The sequence below is a fragment of the Pogona vitticeps genome, chromosome 1 (genome assembly GCF_051106095.1).
Source record: "Pogona vitticeps strain Pit_001003342236 chromosome 1, PviZW2.1, whole genome shotgun sequence".
NCBI lineage: Eukaryota > Metazoa > Chordata > Lepidosauria > Squamata > Agamidae > Pogona > Pogona vitticeps.
In genome coordinates this window covers 182,709,682-182,727,756 of record NC_135783.1, presented here as the reverse complement: position 1 = coordinate 182,727,756, position 18,075 = coordinate 182,709,682, and the positions used below count along the sequence as shown (strand labels likewise).

Below are 18,075 nucleotides of genomic sequence, written 5' to 3'. Positions count from 1 at the left end.
TGAGGGTCACTTCAAATAATAGGTTTAGGTTTGAAGAGGAAACGAATGTGTGTATCATTGCATGCCTTTATTCTGTGCTCTTGTATCATTTGTATGCAAACCATGTAAAAGCCACATATTCTACTACATGGGATAAATTGCATGTAAGTTTCAGATTCTTTCTTAAATTGTAGTGTATTCTCTACAGAAAATACATAGTTTTTGAAGCAATTTTTAGATGGGAAGTGCAAATAGTTATGGATGGCAGCAGTGACTTGCAGTAGTAGGTCAACAGTAGTTATTCTTAACCCTGACCTTCCAAATCTTTTGTCTTCAACCTCCAGATCCTATGATTTTTGCCATGCTAGATGAGGTTGAAAACATCCATTGGACTAAAGACTGAGCTCCACTAGTCAAAAGTGTGCAAGCTAGACATGTCCAGAATGTTGATATTAAAAAATAGATTTTAATACTGTTTTGTATCATTTTACCACATACAGAGGAGTAAATGGAAGACTTTGTGCTATGTACAGTATATCACAGAAGTGAGTACACCCCCTCACATTTCATAAATATTTTAGTATATCTTTTCATTTGACAACACTGAAGAAATGACATTTGGCTACAATGTAAAGCGGTGAGTACACAGCTTGTATAACAGTGTAAATGTGCTGTTCCCTCAAAATAACGCAACACACAGCCATTAATGTTTAAACCGCTGGCAACAAAAGTGAGTACTCACTTCTGTGATATACTATATATAAAATTCAATAATAATTATGTACCATCAAGTCATTTCAAACTTTCCAGGGTTTTTTAGGTACGAATCCTTCCCTTCTGGACTGTGCAACTTGTCCAAGGCTACATAAGCTGCCTTTTCCCCTGATAGGTACAATAGGGAATCAAACTCAGCCAAGTACCCAAGTCAGTTTGTCTGTCTGTCTGTCTGTCTGTCTGTCTGTCTGTCTGTCTGTCTGTCTGTCTGTCTGTCTGTCTGTCTAAGGCTAAAATAAAGGTTTTTTTAGAGTCTGTCAAATAATACAGCATTCAGTTTGCTGTAGTAGCATGAACAAAGTAATAAGAGTTTAACATAGAGAAACATGATTTCATCTTGAAACTGCTTGCAAACTGTCTGATTCATTCTCACTAACCAAGGAAATATCCTCTCAGTTGCTTTGCAACCCTCTTCTGATCAAAATGTACAAAATCAGTTTGTGTTATTCTGTAACCTTTTGTTTGTAACATCTGAAGAGCAGTTTTCATAATCAGTCTTTCAGATAACTCTTTTCCATTCTGTTGATACCTCTGTAATATTTAAAATTAGATCTCTTCAATAGAATACCCTGTTTCCCTGAAAATAAAACCTAACCTGAAAATAAGCCCTAGTATGATTTTTCAGGATGATCATAATATAAGCCTTACTCCAAAAATAAGCCCCAGTTAAGTGAAACCCTGCCCTCCACCATTGTGCAGCAACCAGAAGAAGATGATATGACTGTATTTGAATAAATGTAGATGGTTGTACATGAAAAAAATAAAACTTCCCCTGAAAATAAGCCTTAAGGCATTTTGGGGAACAAAAATTAATATAAGACCCTGTCTTATTTTACACATGGTAGTAGGTCTAGCTGGTATGTTCAGATTCATGTACACTCTTGATAATTGTTGTTTGCAAACATATTTATGTATTTAACCAACTAAAAATAAGTATATGTTCCAGTTAAATTTGGATGTAATTCCAAACTGCTATGTTAAGATCTCCTACTTTGATTTACTGATTTTAGTATTTTGCACATGGTTAATTGTATAGTATGTATTTTAGAACAGTTTCTATCAAGCATTTTTCCCTGTTATTTTAATCCATGCTGCCTTTTTTTCTCCTTCCATTCTTTGTATTAGGGGTGGTAGCGTAACGCCCTTCAAATGTTTTAGTCTACAGTTCTCATAAACCCAGCCAGCAGGACTAGTGGTCTAGGATTACAGGAATTATAATCCAAACATCTGGAGAGCATGAAGCATATTATTCCTCTTTATATTCTGGCTAGAAATCGGCATGTCTTAAGTTGGCCCAGGGTGATGAAATTTGTCGGCATGGCATCACAGGTACTGTTCATTCCTTCTCCCCACCTTGGAGAGCTGCCCCATTCACAAGCCTCCAGGATGCCCAGGTCATCCTGCATCGCTGGCTGCCCGGTCTGGGAAGGGGCTTGGGCTTTCCTTCCCCACCTACTCCAGCAGACTGACTACTCAGCAGCTGTGCAGGGAGAATCCCAATCCCACCTCCTCATCTGAGTGGTCAGCTATTAGAAGAGGTGGAGATGGGAAGCCTGAGCTCCTTCCCAGACTGGGCAGTTGGCGGAGGACATCCCGGGCGATGCATAGAGGCTTGTGAGTTGGGCAGCTGGCCAGGCGTGAGGAGAGGGAATGTGTGACATTTATGGTGTTGCACCAATGTATTTCATCACCCCAGGCTGATTTAGTCATGCTCACCTCTAATCCTGGCCAACCTAGAAATAGGATGATGATTGTTAGGATTAGCATGAAGGACAGATTTCATTCTTGACTATGTCAAACTCATTTGTTATCCTTCCTTTTCTGGAGGGATAACAAATCAAATGTAGTGATAAATGTAGTGATAAATCAACACTTGAACCTATTTGTTACGATAGAGATTAGTAACCCTTCGACTCCATTGCATAGCATCATGTCTTTGGTGAGACAAGGGACATTTTCTTTCAATGAACTGCTGTTTAGTATTATGGCCAAACTCTAATCTTTGTTTAATTTTAATCATGATTTGTGAAAACAAGCTAGCTTCATTACTGTACTTGTAATTTGAATCTGGCTTGTTTCATGCAGACCATAATTAAGATTAACTACAGTTTGCTGAGTTTGGATGCAAAAAACCACACTGATCACCATAATCACTCATCTTCTCAAAAGGACAAAAGTTGATCCAACAGCTATAAATACTCAATTCCCAAACAAACTGCACCAGAGCACAGAGTGCTACTCCTGTCCTCTGAAGATGCCGACCATAGAGACTGGTGAAACATTAGGAAGAACAACATTCAGAACCCGGCCAAAGAGCCCGAAAAACCCACAACAAACATCAGATCCCGGCCGTGAAAGCCTTCACAAATACATCAAACTATGATTGATCAAAAAAAGAAGTAAATGTTTCTGGTCTCAGTACAAGTGGAAAGGGGAGAACATAAACTCAGTACTTTAGGTTTATGAGCCTAAAAAAAAAATCTCAGGCAGACCTGTACCTTCTGAATTGTGCAACAGTGAAAGATTGTGCATGCATCGTTTCGTTCTGAGATTAATCCTGAACCACATCTCATGCAGCACTTGAAAAAAAAATTGAGCAAGTATAAGTATAATACAGTGGTGCCTCGCTAGACAGTTACCCCGCATGACAGTTTTTTCGCTAGACATTGACTTTTTGCGATCACTATAGCGATTTGCAAAACAGTTATTCCTATGGGGGAATTTCGCTGGACATTGTTTGGTCCTTGCTTCGCAAGCCAATTTTTGCTAGACAATGATTTTGACAGCTCCCTCCACCCTTGCAAAACAGGTGTTTTCGGACCTAAGCTTCGCAAGACAGCTGATTGGTGGTTCGCAGGCTTTCCTATGGCCGATCTTCGCTAGACAACGACTATTTTCCCCCATTGGAATGCATTAAACAGGTTTCAATGCATTCCAGTGGGGAAATGCTTTTCGCTAGACAATGATTTCACTGAACAGCGATTTCAGTGGAACGGATTATCATCGTCTAGCGAGGCACCACTGTACCTGTATAAGTAAAGTAGCCCTGGCAGCTAAGATATCTGATTACCTCTGTCTTGAAATTTGCTAAAAATAAAACAGATTGCTTTGATGTATTGAATTCTTCATTTAAAAATATAAAAATGCATATTTAAAATATTGAAGGAACAATAACATAGTGCTATGTATGTATTCAGGTGAAACGTATGGTGGGGAAGACTAAATATAGTGAAGACAACTGCTGTATAGCTCAGTGGTTTCAGTATCTGGCTGTGGAGCCAGAGGTTGGGCGTTCAATTCCCGATTGTGCCTCCATTACAGGGGTTGGACTGGATAATCTATAGGGTCCCTTCCAGCTCGGAAATTCTAAGATTATTCTAAGGTTAAGGAGAGTCTTCAAGGCCTGTAAAGATGTTTACCGCTATAGAAAGGTGGCTACAAAATGGAAGTAAGATAATATATAGGAGAAAAGGTACCTCCAAGGTTGCAGTTTGCCTGAGCCCTTCGAGTGCATATGCTTCATGCCTATTATCAAGACTGTCAGGAAGAGGCATACAATGTGATCGAGGTAACAAGAAATTAAACTTCAAGATCTGTTGGATAATCTGCTGCAGTTCAAATAGCAAAGTGTGTTTAATAAATTCCATGTCAATGCTGTTAATGGTGGAGTGCCTGTCCCTATTTATAATGGGGTCAACAGCCTAAAATTGTTACAATTAAGTAGCTGCTGAGTTGATATAACACATCAGTGGAAGAATACAAATATTCTCCGTATACCAATGGAAATGGTCTCTCTTGCTATCTTCTTAGTGTTGTATTTCCAGCACATCTGTTTAAATAAAAAATCATGAATTGCTATCTAGAACATGCTGCTCATTTAAAATAACTGGTTCATTTAATTTGTAGTTGGAATAATCCTTTGATCCAAGTGGAATATGTGCAAAATAGAGATTTTCCTTCACTATTGATTCTGAGAATGCTTTATCTTATGCAGAAACAGAATTCTTTTGGATTGGATTTATCCTGAAGGCTTATCCCCTTTTGAGCTTCTTAGTGTTGTTAACACATGCATTGCATTTGTAACATAAAATCAATTAGAATTAAACCTGCTAAACTCAGAGTTTCTAGCAGTCATTATGATTTTCTCACCTAGTGCAGTGAAAAGGTTGGTTAAATTTACTTTGTAACCAGAAAATCTGCTTTCTGCTACTGAATCTTAGTCAATGGTAGGATTAGGACTGAGTTTAAACATATTTTTTTCTTCACATCATAACCTGGATTAATCCCAAAAATATTATTAAAGGCCAGTTGTATTCTAATTTTCTTCTTCTTCTAATTCCTCTGAATTTATTAAACATGAGCAAGATGAAGATACAAATGAGTTTTGTGTGCCCACTACAGACATAATTCAAATGAAGTTCTTTGGAACTAAGAGCATTTGTTGTGAAAAGCAGCTCTTTATAGTGGTGACATTTTATATGAAGGTTATCTGCTAGAGCAGGGGTCAGGGAACTTTCTTACCTTTTACCCCCCCCCAAAAAATTTATACGCCGACATTACCCCCTTGATTCGAAAGGAAGGAAATAATACATTATTTGAATTAAAAATATTATTGAATCTACACAGGCTGTGTACCGAACTAGCAGGATGCACCAAATTTGATAAAGATGTGCACTATTTTTGCTGGAACACATTGCACTCCGGCCATGGTGTGGTATAGGGAGTAGTAAGGTGTCCAACGTGCCTAGCAAGTTGCATTAAATTTTTGCTAGCTCGCAGAGGATTTAATCATCATAAGTGGCTGCCAGAGTGGTGCTAGCGATGACATGCTTGCTAGAGACAGCCAAGGCAGAGTTGGGGGGGGGGGGCTTTTCCTACTACTTTAATCATTCTATGTGTGGTGTGCAAAAAGGAACAAACCAGGCTAAAGGTCATGTCACATACCCTGGTGCCACAGCCCAACATCAAAGGACCAATGTGCTTTTTTATCCTCATCAATGGAAAACTCAGCAGTGGCCAGAGGATTGGAAAAGATCAGTCTACATCCCAATCCCAAAGAAGGGAAGTGCCAAAGAATGCTCCAACTACCGTACAAGTGCATTCATTTCACATGCTAGCAAGGTTATGCTCAAAATCCTACAAGGCAGGCTTCAGCAGTATGTGGACCAAGAACTACCACAAGTACAAGCTGGATTTCGAAGCGGCCGAGGAACTAGAGACCAGATTGCTAACATGTGCTGGATTATGGAGAAAGCCAGAGAGTTCCAGAAAAACATCTACTTCTGCTTCATTGACTACGCAAAAGCATGGCAGAAAGTGAGGAGGACTTAAAGAACCTCTTTATGAGGGTGAAAGAGGAGAATGCAAAAAATGGCCTGAAGCTCAACATAAAAAAAACTAAGATGGCCACTGGCCCCATCACCTCCTGGCAAATAGAAAGGTAAGATATGGAGGCAGTCACAGATTTTATTTTCTTGGGCTCCATGATCACTGCAGAGGGTGACAGCACCCACGAGATTCAAAGATGCCTGCTTCTTGGAAGGAAAGCAATGATAAACCTAGACAGCAACTTAAAAAGCCACCCTTCCCCCCCCGCCGCCTTAATTCAAAGTCTCTCTTTTGCTTGCCTGTTCATTTTCACAGTTTTGAATCATTCTCTCTCACTCTCTCTCTCTCTCTCACACACACACACAGACACACACACACATCCATCCATCCACCCACCCTCCTTCTATTTCCTCCCTCCCCCCATTTCCTCCCTCCCTCCATTTTCTCCCTCCATTTTGTACATTTAAATAAGCTTGATGAAGTCCTGGGTCTCTCGCATCTTTCTTCTCTCCTTTCCCTTGCTTGCTCCTCGATCCTCTCCCTCCTCCTGCTTGTTTGCAGTCATTTCCGGAGGAAACAGTCATTCAGAAGCCCTGGATTGATTGATTGCCTGGGGCTAATCCACAGCTGCAACCAATCAAGGAGTTTATCTCCGATCTCTGAACTAACAGAGGATTTACAAGTGCCTGTGGCAACCAGGAAGTAACAGGGAGAGGTGGCTTACAATTTGATGTTTGGCTGCAGAGGGTGGAGGTGGGAGGGGGGTAGCACTCTGCTCATTACCCCCAGGATTTTCACTTTTACCCAATTTGGGGTAATTTACTCCTGTTCTCCAACCTATGTGCTAGAGGATAGCTGTAGTCTTGATTTAACTCTGATTTTATATTAACATTTGCTCTGTGACCAGAAGGTGAAACCAGGAAAAGGGGCAGGCAGGCATCCTCATAAGCTTCACTTTTCACTTTTGGATTTTAGTAAACTGTAGGAAAACTACCTTCTGATATGATTTAAAAAATCCGTTGGTACTGCAAGATCCATAAAGGACTGAATTCATTAGAAAGTCAGTGGAGTATGCTGGGAATAGCTAGGAAATACTTGGGGATAAAAAATAAAATAGAAAGTCTAAAGTATTCAAAATTCAGCTTTAAGGAAGAATGAAGCAAATTTTGCTAGAATTAAACCCTGTTAGTCTGTTGCAGCAAAACCAATAAGGAATCTTATGACACGTGAAACACTAAAATTTTATTTCGCATAAGATTTTGTGGACTGTAGCAAACCTCTTCAGAATACCATGTCTCAAGAAGTGACATCTTGGGAGTCAAGATGCAGTCCATCGAAGATTGTACCAAATAAAATCAGTCTTTAAAATGCTACAAGATTCCTTGTTTTCAAACCAGAAGTTGTTTGTTGTAGTCAGAAGAGCCTTATTGTCCCACAAGAATTTAGCATTTTTACATTGAGGAAAAATACCCTGAGAAAATGTGACACTGGGGTATTTATCATGTAAGGATAAATTTAACGTGATAGTAGCTATAATTGGGAAAGGATCTAAAGAACAGGAGGTTGCATGTGATTGTTGGAGTGGAGAGAATATCTTCCCATTCTGTCATTGTTCTATGTGTTTCCAGAACCAAGCACAAAATAAAGGCTTAATGCATTGAAGGGTAATGATATTGTGTGGGAAATGTGGAAGATGCAGCTGTGAGATAGAAGGTAAGAGGAATACCCCACTCGCTGGAGAGCCGTCCCTCCTCCACAACGAGGATAAGGAGGTGAGACCCCAGCTAGCGTCAGAGCCTACAGTGGAAGCTCAACAAGAGACAGAAATAGAGGAGCTGACAGAAGAGATGCAAAAAGGAACGATGGGGGAGGTTCAGGAGGAAAATTCACGAAAGGAGAGGAAAAAGAGGATGGTAGTATGAGGCAGGAATGGGGGAGGTAAAAAGGGAAGGAGGAGCAGTTGCCGCCCAGTTGGGAATGGGTGTGGATGGAGGATCCCTGGACGGGATTATGGGAGAGACTAAGAGTGCCTAAGGAGGAGGCAGATTATAGAAGGAGAAGAGAGATTCCACCTAGACCCTCTTATTGGGAAGAAGGCGAGAGAGTAGAGGAGGAGACTGAGAGAGGAGAAAGAGAGAGTTGAGAAAGGAGAGAAAGGCTTGAATGGAGAATAAGAGAGATGAGGAGGAAGAGTTACAGGGAGGACCCTGGGAGAATCTGCCCTTGCTGGCATGCTCGACGGGGCAGACCATAAGAGACTGGGTCCCTTCAGATCTACCAGGACCATGGAACACTAATTGTGAAAATCCGTTCCTGAAGATTAGAAAAAACCCTTCGGGACCCGTTGGCAGAAGGAGAAAAGACTCACGATCATGTTACGGACACTTGTTTATTGTTGAGTGTACCAACAAATCTTTCACCTGTTTTGAAGCAACAAAAATCTGCTGATTTCATTGAGCTGAACATGGAGCCAAAAGTCGAACCCTCACAGCAGCTTGCCTAAACTTTCTCATGTATCGTACTCGAGTTAAAGATGTATCTCCTTGTGTGTAAGGAGTTGTTTGACTTAAGATGTGTAAATGGATGATTCATCTGATAAAAGGGCTACAAGTGATAGAAGCAGTAGTGAGGGGACCCCACAAAGATTCTTTTTGAGTTGGGGGTTAGAGAGAAATTCCACAACTTCTCAAGTTACAGAATTAGTCTTTCACATGTTCACTAAATTCTGAGAAGGAAATGAGGTCTTTTCCCAAGTGCCCTAACTTTAGCTTCCCAGTTAATGTGGCCTGCTTTCTCTTTTGATTGATATATACCAGCTGCTGAGCTTTAGTAAGAGAAAGCAATGGTGAAGGTATTATTGCAGTTCTTGTACCGCAGTTGCTGTGGGAGCTGTAGAAGCTCTCTTCTTGATTGGTTACCTAGAGTAATGGTTCCCAATCTTGGTTCCCAGAAGCCTTCGCCACTAGCTGTGCTCGCCAGAATTTCTAGGAATTGTAGTCCCAAGAATACCTGGAGACCCAAGTTAGGAACCACTGATCTAGAGAGGTTGGTTTGGGCCTCCACTGCCTGAATAGCAGCATAGATTCAAGGCCCAGGTCAAGCAATATTCCTCTTTTAACGCCTCCCCCACTTCTCCTTATAGTTCATGTATCTACGTAGATTCCTTTCAGGCAACTTAAATGGCCTTTTAAAATGTTATTTTGTCTTTTACTTTACAGAAGTTTGTATTTCTGCATATTTCACTGGTACAGTAAATATATAGAAGCCACTATATTATTTGACTGATTTCACTTCCAAATGAATAATGAACCAGAGTTTGTTCTTAGGAGGAATTCTAGTGTAACTTAATAAGAGGACCTGTGATAAAATACTGGCCTGCACTGTTTTTCTGTTCTAATCATTCAAGTAATTATATGAACTAATTCATAACTAGAAATTGAAAATTGATTATAATTCCTCACAAGCCTCTCACTTATTCTTAACATTTGTATTTGTTGAATATAGTGACTTGCAACAAACTGGCAGGTTGACTTTTCTGAGGGCTGCAGTTTAAGCAGGACGTACAGTACACACAACATTCCAAAGAGCAGTATGTTCAGCATATCACAAATTATCTATTGCTCAAATTTAGAAGGTGTGTTTCAATTACTAAAAGTGCTGTACTAAGAGCTAGTGTCGCACCTCTCTAGAGGACAGCAATTATCATCTTGAATTAAAACTATAGCTTTATACCCAGAATTTTCCCCATAGATGAAGAGTCTCTTTCCATTCACAGAAAGCCTCTCACCCTCTGGATTAATCTTTATAATAGAATTCTGGAGAAATTTGTTTGTTATTTTCTGCCCCTCTACATCCTCTTTGCCCCCCTTTCTGTTTTGGAAGGACGGGGGGCCCTTTAAAACAGTGGAGAGAACAGCACTTGTGGGTGGGGAAAATATCTCAACTACTTTTGCCCCAGTTCAGATGTTGCCGAATGTTTGTTTGTTTGTTTATTTATTACCCTTGTACACCACTCTGATTTGTGCTGGGCACTTCTCTGTGCAGTTTACACAAAATATGATAAACATAAATCACAATATTTTAAAATATAGACCACACATATACAGCAGCAACCATCTGATTAATTACAGAAGAACCAAAATGGTGGCAAATGGGAATAATCGGAATTATCAATCTGTAAGACATTAAGAGATGATACTTTCTAAAAGGCTTCAGCAAACAGCCCTGTTTTGAGCATCCTTTTAAAGTCTGTGAGGGAGGAGGCTAAGCGCAGCTTCACTCCCCATTCCAAATGTAAATGTGTGTTTCGGTATAGAATGTAATCACTGTGGTAACTCTTCAATTTCATTTGTTTTCCATTGTATATTTTAATTACTTCTGCAAACTGGTATTGTTTGTGAAGATATAGTTGGGTCTGGAAATAATTGGACACTGACACAAGTTTTGTTATTTAGCCTAATTATGAAAAATAAATTCATGCTACACTTAAATAATGACTATGGGCTTAAAGTGCAGCCTCTCAGCTTTAATTTGAGGGTATTCACATCCAAATTGGAGGAAAGTTTTAGGTTTTAGCTGTGGGCTAAACCGCAGAAGCCTGTGCTGCAGGGTCAGAAGACCAAGCAGTCGTAAGATCGAATCCACGCAACGGAGTGAGCACCCGTTGCTTGTCCCAGCTCCTGCCAACCTAGCGGTTCGAAAGCATGCAAATGCGAGTAGATAAATAGGTACCATCTCGGTGGGAAGGTAAACAGCGTTCCGTGTCTAAATCACACTGGCCATGTGACCACGGAAAGATTGTCTTCGGACAAACGCTGGCTCTATGGCTTGAAGAGCGGGATGAGCGCCGCCCCCTAGAGTCGGACACGACTGGACAAAAAATTGTCAAGGGGAACCTTTACCTTTATCTTTTAGGAATTGCTGTTCTTTAATATGTGCCCCCTCTTTTTCAAAGAACCAAAAGTAATTGGATAATTGACTGAAAATTTTTTTCATGGACAGACGTGGGTATTCTTTCATTATTTCATCATCAGTTAAGCAGGTAAAAGGTCTGGAGTTGATTCCAAGTGTGGCATTCATATTTGGAAGCTATTGCTGTGATCCCACAACCTGTGTTCAAAGGAGATCTCAATGCAAGTGAAATAGGCCATCCTTAGGCTGCAGAAAAGAAGAAAAGAAAAGAAATCCACCAGAGAGATAGCAGGAACATTAGGAATGACCAAATCAACAGTTTGATACATTCTGAGAAACAAAAAATGCACTGGGGATCTCTGCAGTAGTGGATGATCATAGGATCCTTTCCATGGGAAAAAAAACCTCCACAACATCCAGGCAAGTGAAGAACACTCCCCAGAAGGTAGGCATATCATTATCCAAGTCTAGCATAAAGTGAAGACTTCACAAAAACAAATACAGTGGTGCCTCTCTTTACGATTGCCCCGCATTACGACGAATCTCCTTAATGACGATCTTTTTGTGATCGCAATTGCGATCGCAAAACAATGGTCTGAATGGGGGAATTTCGCTTTGCAATGATCGGTTCCCTGCTTCGGGAACCAATTCTTTGCAAAACGACGTTTTTCGAACAGCTGATCGGCGGTTTCAAAATGGCCACCTGGTGATTAAAATGGCTCCCCGCTGTGTTTAGGGACGGATTCCTCACTATACAGGCAGCAAAAATGGCTGCTGTATGGAGGATATTCGCTGGATAGTGAGTTTTTACCCCATTGGAACTCATTGAACGGGTTTCAATGCATTTCAATGGGTTGTTTTTTTTGCTTTACGATGTTTTCACTTAATGGCGATTTTCCTGGAATGGATTATCATTGTTAAGTGAGGCACCACTGTACAGAGGGTTCACCACAAGGTGCAAACCATTCATAAGCCTCAAGAATAGAAAGACCAGATTTGACTTTGCCAAAAAATATCTTTAAAAGCCAGCCCAGTTCTGGAGCAGGATTCTTTGGACAGATGAAACTAAGATCAACCTGTACCAAAAGAAAAAAGTATGAAATAAGTTTGGAACAGCTCATGATCATGTTTTACCAACATGGTGGATGCAGTTTGATGGCATGGGCTCACATGGGTTCCAATGGCACTCGGTCACTAGTATTTATTGATGATATGACAGAAGACATAAGCATCCAGATGAATTCTGAAATATATAGGGATATAGTGTCTGCTCTGATTCAGCCATATTCAGTGAAATTGATTGGGTGGCGCTTCACTTTATAGATGGACAGTGACCCGAAACATAGTGCGAAAGCAACCCAGGAGTTTTTTAAGGCAAAGAAGTGGAATATTCTGCAATGATCAAGTCATTTACCTGATCAAACACACATTTCACGTACTGAGGACAAAATTTAAGACAGAAAGACCCACAAAGAAACAACAACTGAAGGCAGCTGCAGTAGAGGCCTGCCAAAGCATCACAAAATATGAAACCCAGTGTTTGGTGATGTCCGTGTGTTCCAGATGTCAAGCCATCGTTGCCTGCAAAGGATTCTCAATGAAGTATCAAAAATGAACATTTTATTTATGATTGTGTTAATTTGGCCAATTACATTTGAGCCCCTGAATTAAGGGGACTGTATATGAAAATGATTACAATTCCTAAGCACTTCATACAATATTTTTGTTCAACCCCTTGAATTTAAGATGAAAGTCTTACATCTCAGTTGTTTAATTTCAAGTCCATTGTGGTGGCACACAGAGCAAGCATTATGAAAATTATGTCAGTGTCCAATTATTTCTGGACCTAACTGTAATAACAGATGCCTTAATTTTTCCAGATTCATCTTACTCACTTCGTCAAGATGAAACAATTGTTATTGTTCTGGCATCAGTGTCTGTATTGGCTGTTTTGGTGGTTGCTCTTTTCTTTGGATACAGGATGCTTACTGGTAAGTAGTAGTATACCATTAGCAGTAGTTATAGTAGTAGTAAAATTTTGATTAGTGTATTTTAGTAGCTCTAGTAACAATATTTTGCCTTGTTTCGTTGCTGTAATAATGCCCGTGATACCTATGCTGCCCTCTTATCCAGTTTGTTATCCAAAGAGGCTATTGATGTGGTGAGGAGGAACTATGTGACTTAGCCTGTTTTAAACACCACATGGGCCAGTAACATGCATAGGGGTTATCCGATCTAATGGGGTTTTCCAAACGTATTGTGGTTTTTGGCTCAATTTTTGCCAGACCTGCCCCTTTCTTTTCCTTATTTATTTTTATTGTGCAAGCTGAAATGAGGAGAGAGAGAAAACAAGTAGCTTAATTCAACAGCAAATGCAAAAATGAAAAGGCAACAGTGAAAAGTTGTTTCTATGAAAACTTTTTTAAAAGGTAACCAGATGTGCCAGCACACAGTATATTCACACAAAGTTAGCTTCTGTATGCTACCCTTCAAAATGTAAAAGGTTTTTTGAGGGCCTCAGTAGGCATGGGCTGTTTGTATTTCGCTATGACCGGCAGCACCACAGGTGCCACAGAGGCCCAATTCCCTCCCCCAAAATTGGCCAGCCCACTCATCAGGCTCTGTGTGGTGCTGGAGTCTTTCATAATCGCCATTGCACCAATCGCAGCAGGAGTCTGGTTGGCTTTCCTCGCCTCCCCACGCAGCCAACCACTTTGGTGAGAAGGTGGGACACAGAGTCTCCCCATTCATCTGATCAGTGGTCAGCATGACGACGACAACAAAAGACCCCAGCACTGCGCACAGCCTGATGAGTGGGCCTGCCAGTTTTGGGGGAGGGATTTGGGCCCTTGCAGCACCTGTAGTGCCGCAGATTGTATTCGTATCCCCAGAGATATGAATACGAATAGCCCATATCTAGTCCTCAGTGCATTGACTAATTGGTATAGGCATTTATGTTGTGGAAGAATCCACTTCTGCTGACCAGAGGTTAGTTTCCAAAATAAAGGCATGAAATGTAAAATTGAAAGGCAGGAACCCGTGCACACAGCACATTCACTCCTGCTTTTTACTTACCATTGCATAAATGAACAAGCAAACCACAAGGAAAGGACTTAGGTGGGTCCAAATAAGCCATGATTCACAAGCCAGCAGCAAACCGTTTAAAAAAAAATGCTTATTAAGCCCACCTTGCTGAAGTGCATTTAACTGTAATCCTAGGCTGCAAAATCAAGAGAAAATATCCTCTGCATGATAAAGGGAGAAGCAAAGCAGGAATGAATGGATTGTACACACTGACACGTAATCCTGGTTTCTTGTTAGATCAGAACAGAGCCAGTGTTTGGGCAACTGATATATAACACACCCCTGGTTTTAACTTGTGTCTGGGTCTTCTTGCTTCAGGGGACCATAAACAAGGTCTGCACAGTATAAATATGATGGAAGCAGCAGCATCAGAGCCCTCATTAGATCTTGATAACTTGAAGCTCCTGGAGGTATGTTTGCCGTTTTCAGTATCCGGAACTCTGTGTATATATTTACATGATTTATAAAGCACCTTCTCGTTTTAATGCTAGATACTCAGTTTGAGTATTCCAAAACCAGCCATGACACAGGCTACATCTTTAAATCGCATGAATAAGATCCTTCTCCTACTTTTCAAGTAACTGCATCTGTCAGATTCCTGATCTAGATTGGTGCTAATATGCAGGAGGCTAATCTTTCCTTGCTTCCATGCCATTTGAAAAATTCCTCTTGAAGCCACTGTGCCCTCCTATGCCCCCAAATTGCTGTTTGCTACAAGTGCCAGTTTAGGGTGGACTGTCACTGCAGAAAATAGCATCATGGGAATAATTCAGAATTCATTCCCTTGTACCATTGTCTGAGTTCTGCTTATGGTCAGGGATATATACAGTTGCCATTCTTAAAAGCAGGTGGGAGAGTCCTAATCACAAAAATGACTGATACGCTGGCTGGTTTGACCAATGTTTTATTACCCTTGCAAAACTTTCTTGCTTTGGAGCCTCCTTCCCAGGAGTAGCATTTTCGGCCACAGCCAGAAAAAACATCAATCTTACCTGTCCGCACACAGAAGCAGTTCTTACCTACATGTATGTTTTTGGGTGGCATGATAAAAATAAATATTCTATATGTGGGAGTGAACTGAAAGCTATCATTCGGCATTGATGCAAACTTACAGATATCTGTAAATTTAAGCATGCTTCGCTTTGCATTGGATTGTGTTCAAAAGGTATATTTTTTATCGTTTTGATGTTTAACTGATGGCATTTAAAAAAAACAAAACATTCACAGCTGATTGGTAGAGGACGGTATGGAGCAGTGTACAAAGGTTCCTTAGATGAGCGTCCAGTGGCTGTAAAAGTATTTTCTTTTGCTAATCGTCAAAACTTCATCAATGAGAGAAATATCTACAAAATTCCACTAATGGAACATGACAACATTGCCCATTTCATTGTGGGAGATGAGAGAATCACCTCAGATGGACGGATGGAGTCTTTACTAGTGATGGAATATTATCCCAATGTAAGTAAGAACTTAAAGAGTTAATTCAAATACCTGTGGGAAAATTTAAATGATTATGTTTTGTTAATAGAAAATCTAGAAATGTTCCTTTGGACTCTAAATAGATAAATAAATAAATTTTCAGAAATCTCAACAGGCCATTCTTATATTTCAGTCTGTTTTAAGATGTAGCTTCACATTTTCTTACTGATAGTTCCAAGCATCTCTTTCCTTCTCCCTTATGAGTAAATGTGAAATATATTTAAGGCTTTGGGAAAGCATTGCTACTACATTTTTAACATAGTAAGAACTGGGTCAGATACACAAGAGTTCTATGCTTTATTGATATGTAATACTGCTTTTCAAAAGAAGTTTTGTAGATTTGGTCATCTTTATTGTATGTACTATTGTTCAAGCAACTTCAGTAGATGCAGAATAATACTGGCACAACTTCTTACCTCCTTTCAGTTAGTCACTGAATTTTTATTATTTCTACCCATGAAAATATCTGTTTTTTTCCTTGGTCAGCATAAACTGCATCTATAAAGCTGAAACTGGCACTGTTGTTCATTGTCTTGGTAGTGACAGAAGTCACAACAAATGTGTTAGCCTGGTCTTCTGACTGTCAAACAATGGCTGAAATCTTATTGCTTAGAGTAGGCCCATTGAATCAGTAGGGATTTAGTGAGTCATCTCCTTTGTAAGTTCCATTGATCCAAATGTATAATTGAACTTGCTGCTCTGGACAACAGGATTTCAGCTGTACTTTGGTTATAAGTAAACTACTCTTTCCTGTGCTTTGAAATGTTGTCAAGGAGCATTAGAAATATAGGCTAACAACTCTCTATTTATTCTGTCTCCAGGGCTCTTTGTGCAGGTATTTGAGTCTTAATGCTAGTGACTGGGTGAGCTCTTGTCGTTTAGCACACTCTGTAACTAGAGGGCTGGCCTATCTTCATACAGAATTATATCGAGGAGGTAAGGCTCAGAAAGAGGAAGATTTGTATGAATACAATCGAGGATTGTCTATGAGAAAATGGACTCAGGTGTTTTATCAGTTTGTATTCTAAGGTGTGCAAACACTTCCCTGGCTAGAAGTAAGCAAGCAGAACTGTTGCATTACTATAGCCCTGGCATAACTGTATTTTTAAAAATAAGATTAACCCAATTCATTGCATTTTGAAATAAATCATTATTATAAAATATATTCATTTATCTGGAATATTAAATAGAGCAGCATTTTGCATTTATAGGAATTAGTGTTGGCTGATTTTGAAGCACTTTTTAATTTTTTCAGAGCTATTTCTTTAATCTTACAAAAGAGAATAATGAAGCAAGTACAGCAGTAATGAGTTGTCCCACCTTTCATTAAAACCACAGGAGCTACCATAATTTACTAGTCTATAAATTAACAGAAATGTTATCTGTTATAAATTCAATACATTTTGGCGGGGTGGGGGAAACCCGCCAGATTGCCTTCAGGAAGTTAACAGAATCTGCAACTAAACTGCAACAGTTACTTGGCTATGATGCTGTGTTCAGATTAATACCCTGTTTCCCTGAAAATAAGACCTAACCTGAAAATAAGCCATAGTATGATTTTTCAGGATGCACGTAATATAATTCTTACCCCAAAAATAAGACCCATTTAAGTGAAACCCCAACCACCACCATTGTGCAGCAACCAGAAGAAGATGACATGACTGTAGTATAAAACATCCCCTGAAAATAAGCCTTAATGCGTTTATTTTGGGGAAAACACGGTATTAAAGAATGTGATATATGTTCTGATTCCAGCATGCAGAACTCCTTGAAAAATACAGTTCTCCTCTTCTTTGAGCGTACTGTATTACTGTATGTCCATAAAATATTTCTAAGCTATCCTAACATACTGTATACTGTACCTTTAAGGCAGTTTGCCTCTCTTTCTGCGAACACTGGTTTTGAACTGGCTGTTGCCAGGAGTCTTGTAAGAATACCCTCTTTTAAGTTTTTTTTAAAATTGTTGATATTTAAATGTATATCCTACAAAGTAACTTGTGGCTTTCTTTATCTTGTGGGACTACAACTCCTCTATTTCTCCATCATTAGCTATAGTGGCTAGTGCTAAGGGAGCTATAGTTCAAAAAATATCTGGATGACCACAAGTTGCCCATCCTCAATATAAATAAAAATCAGTAAATTGAACCTTTGTAGTAGACCTTTCCTGACTGGGGAAGAACTGTAATTTTATTACAGTTTTCCTTTCAGAGGTCTAATACCCTGTTTTCCCAAAAATAAGACCTAACCTGAAAATAAGCCCTAGTATGATTTTTCAGGATACTCATAATCTAAGCCTTACCCACAAAATAAGCCCCAGTTAAGTGAAACCCAGCCCTCCACCATTGTGTAGCAACCAGAAGATGACATGACTGTATTTGAATAAGTGTAGATTGTTGTGCATGAAAATAAAATAAAACACCCCCTGAAAATAAGCCCTAATGCATTTTTAGAGCAAAAAATAATATAAGACCCTGTCTTATTTTCGGGGAAACACGGTATAAGCACTAATACAATACAAAA

The 18,075-nt window shown here is 39.7% G+C and overlaps 1 protein-coding gene across 1 annotated transcript in view; it reads left to right on the top strand.

The window, feature by feature from the left end:
* Positions 1-18,075, top strand: part of BMPR2 (bone morphogenetic protein receptor type 2) — a 134,146-nt gene that overhangs the window by 86,972 nt on the left and 29,099 nt on the right. Inside the window, exons 4-7 of the mRNA XM_020810353.3 lie at positions 12,873-12,983; positions 14,395-14,486; positions 15,304-15,534; positions 16,377-16,491. Of these exons, the coding sequence (XP_020666012.2) occupies positions 12,873-12,983; positions 14,395-14,486; positions 15,304-15,534; positions 16,377-16,491 (549 nt within the window). The remainder of the gene's footprint in view (positions 1-12,872; positions 12,984-14,394; positions 14,487-15,303; positions 15,535-16,376; positions 16,492-18,075) is intronic.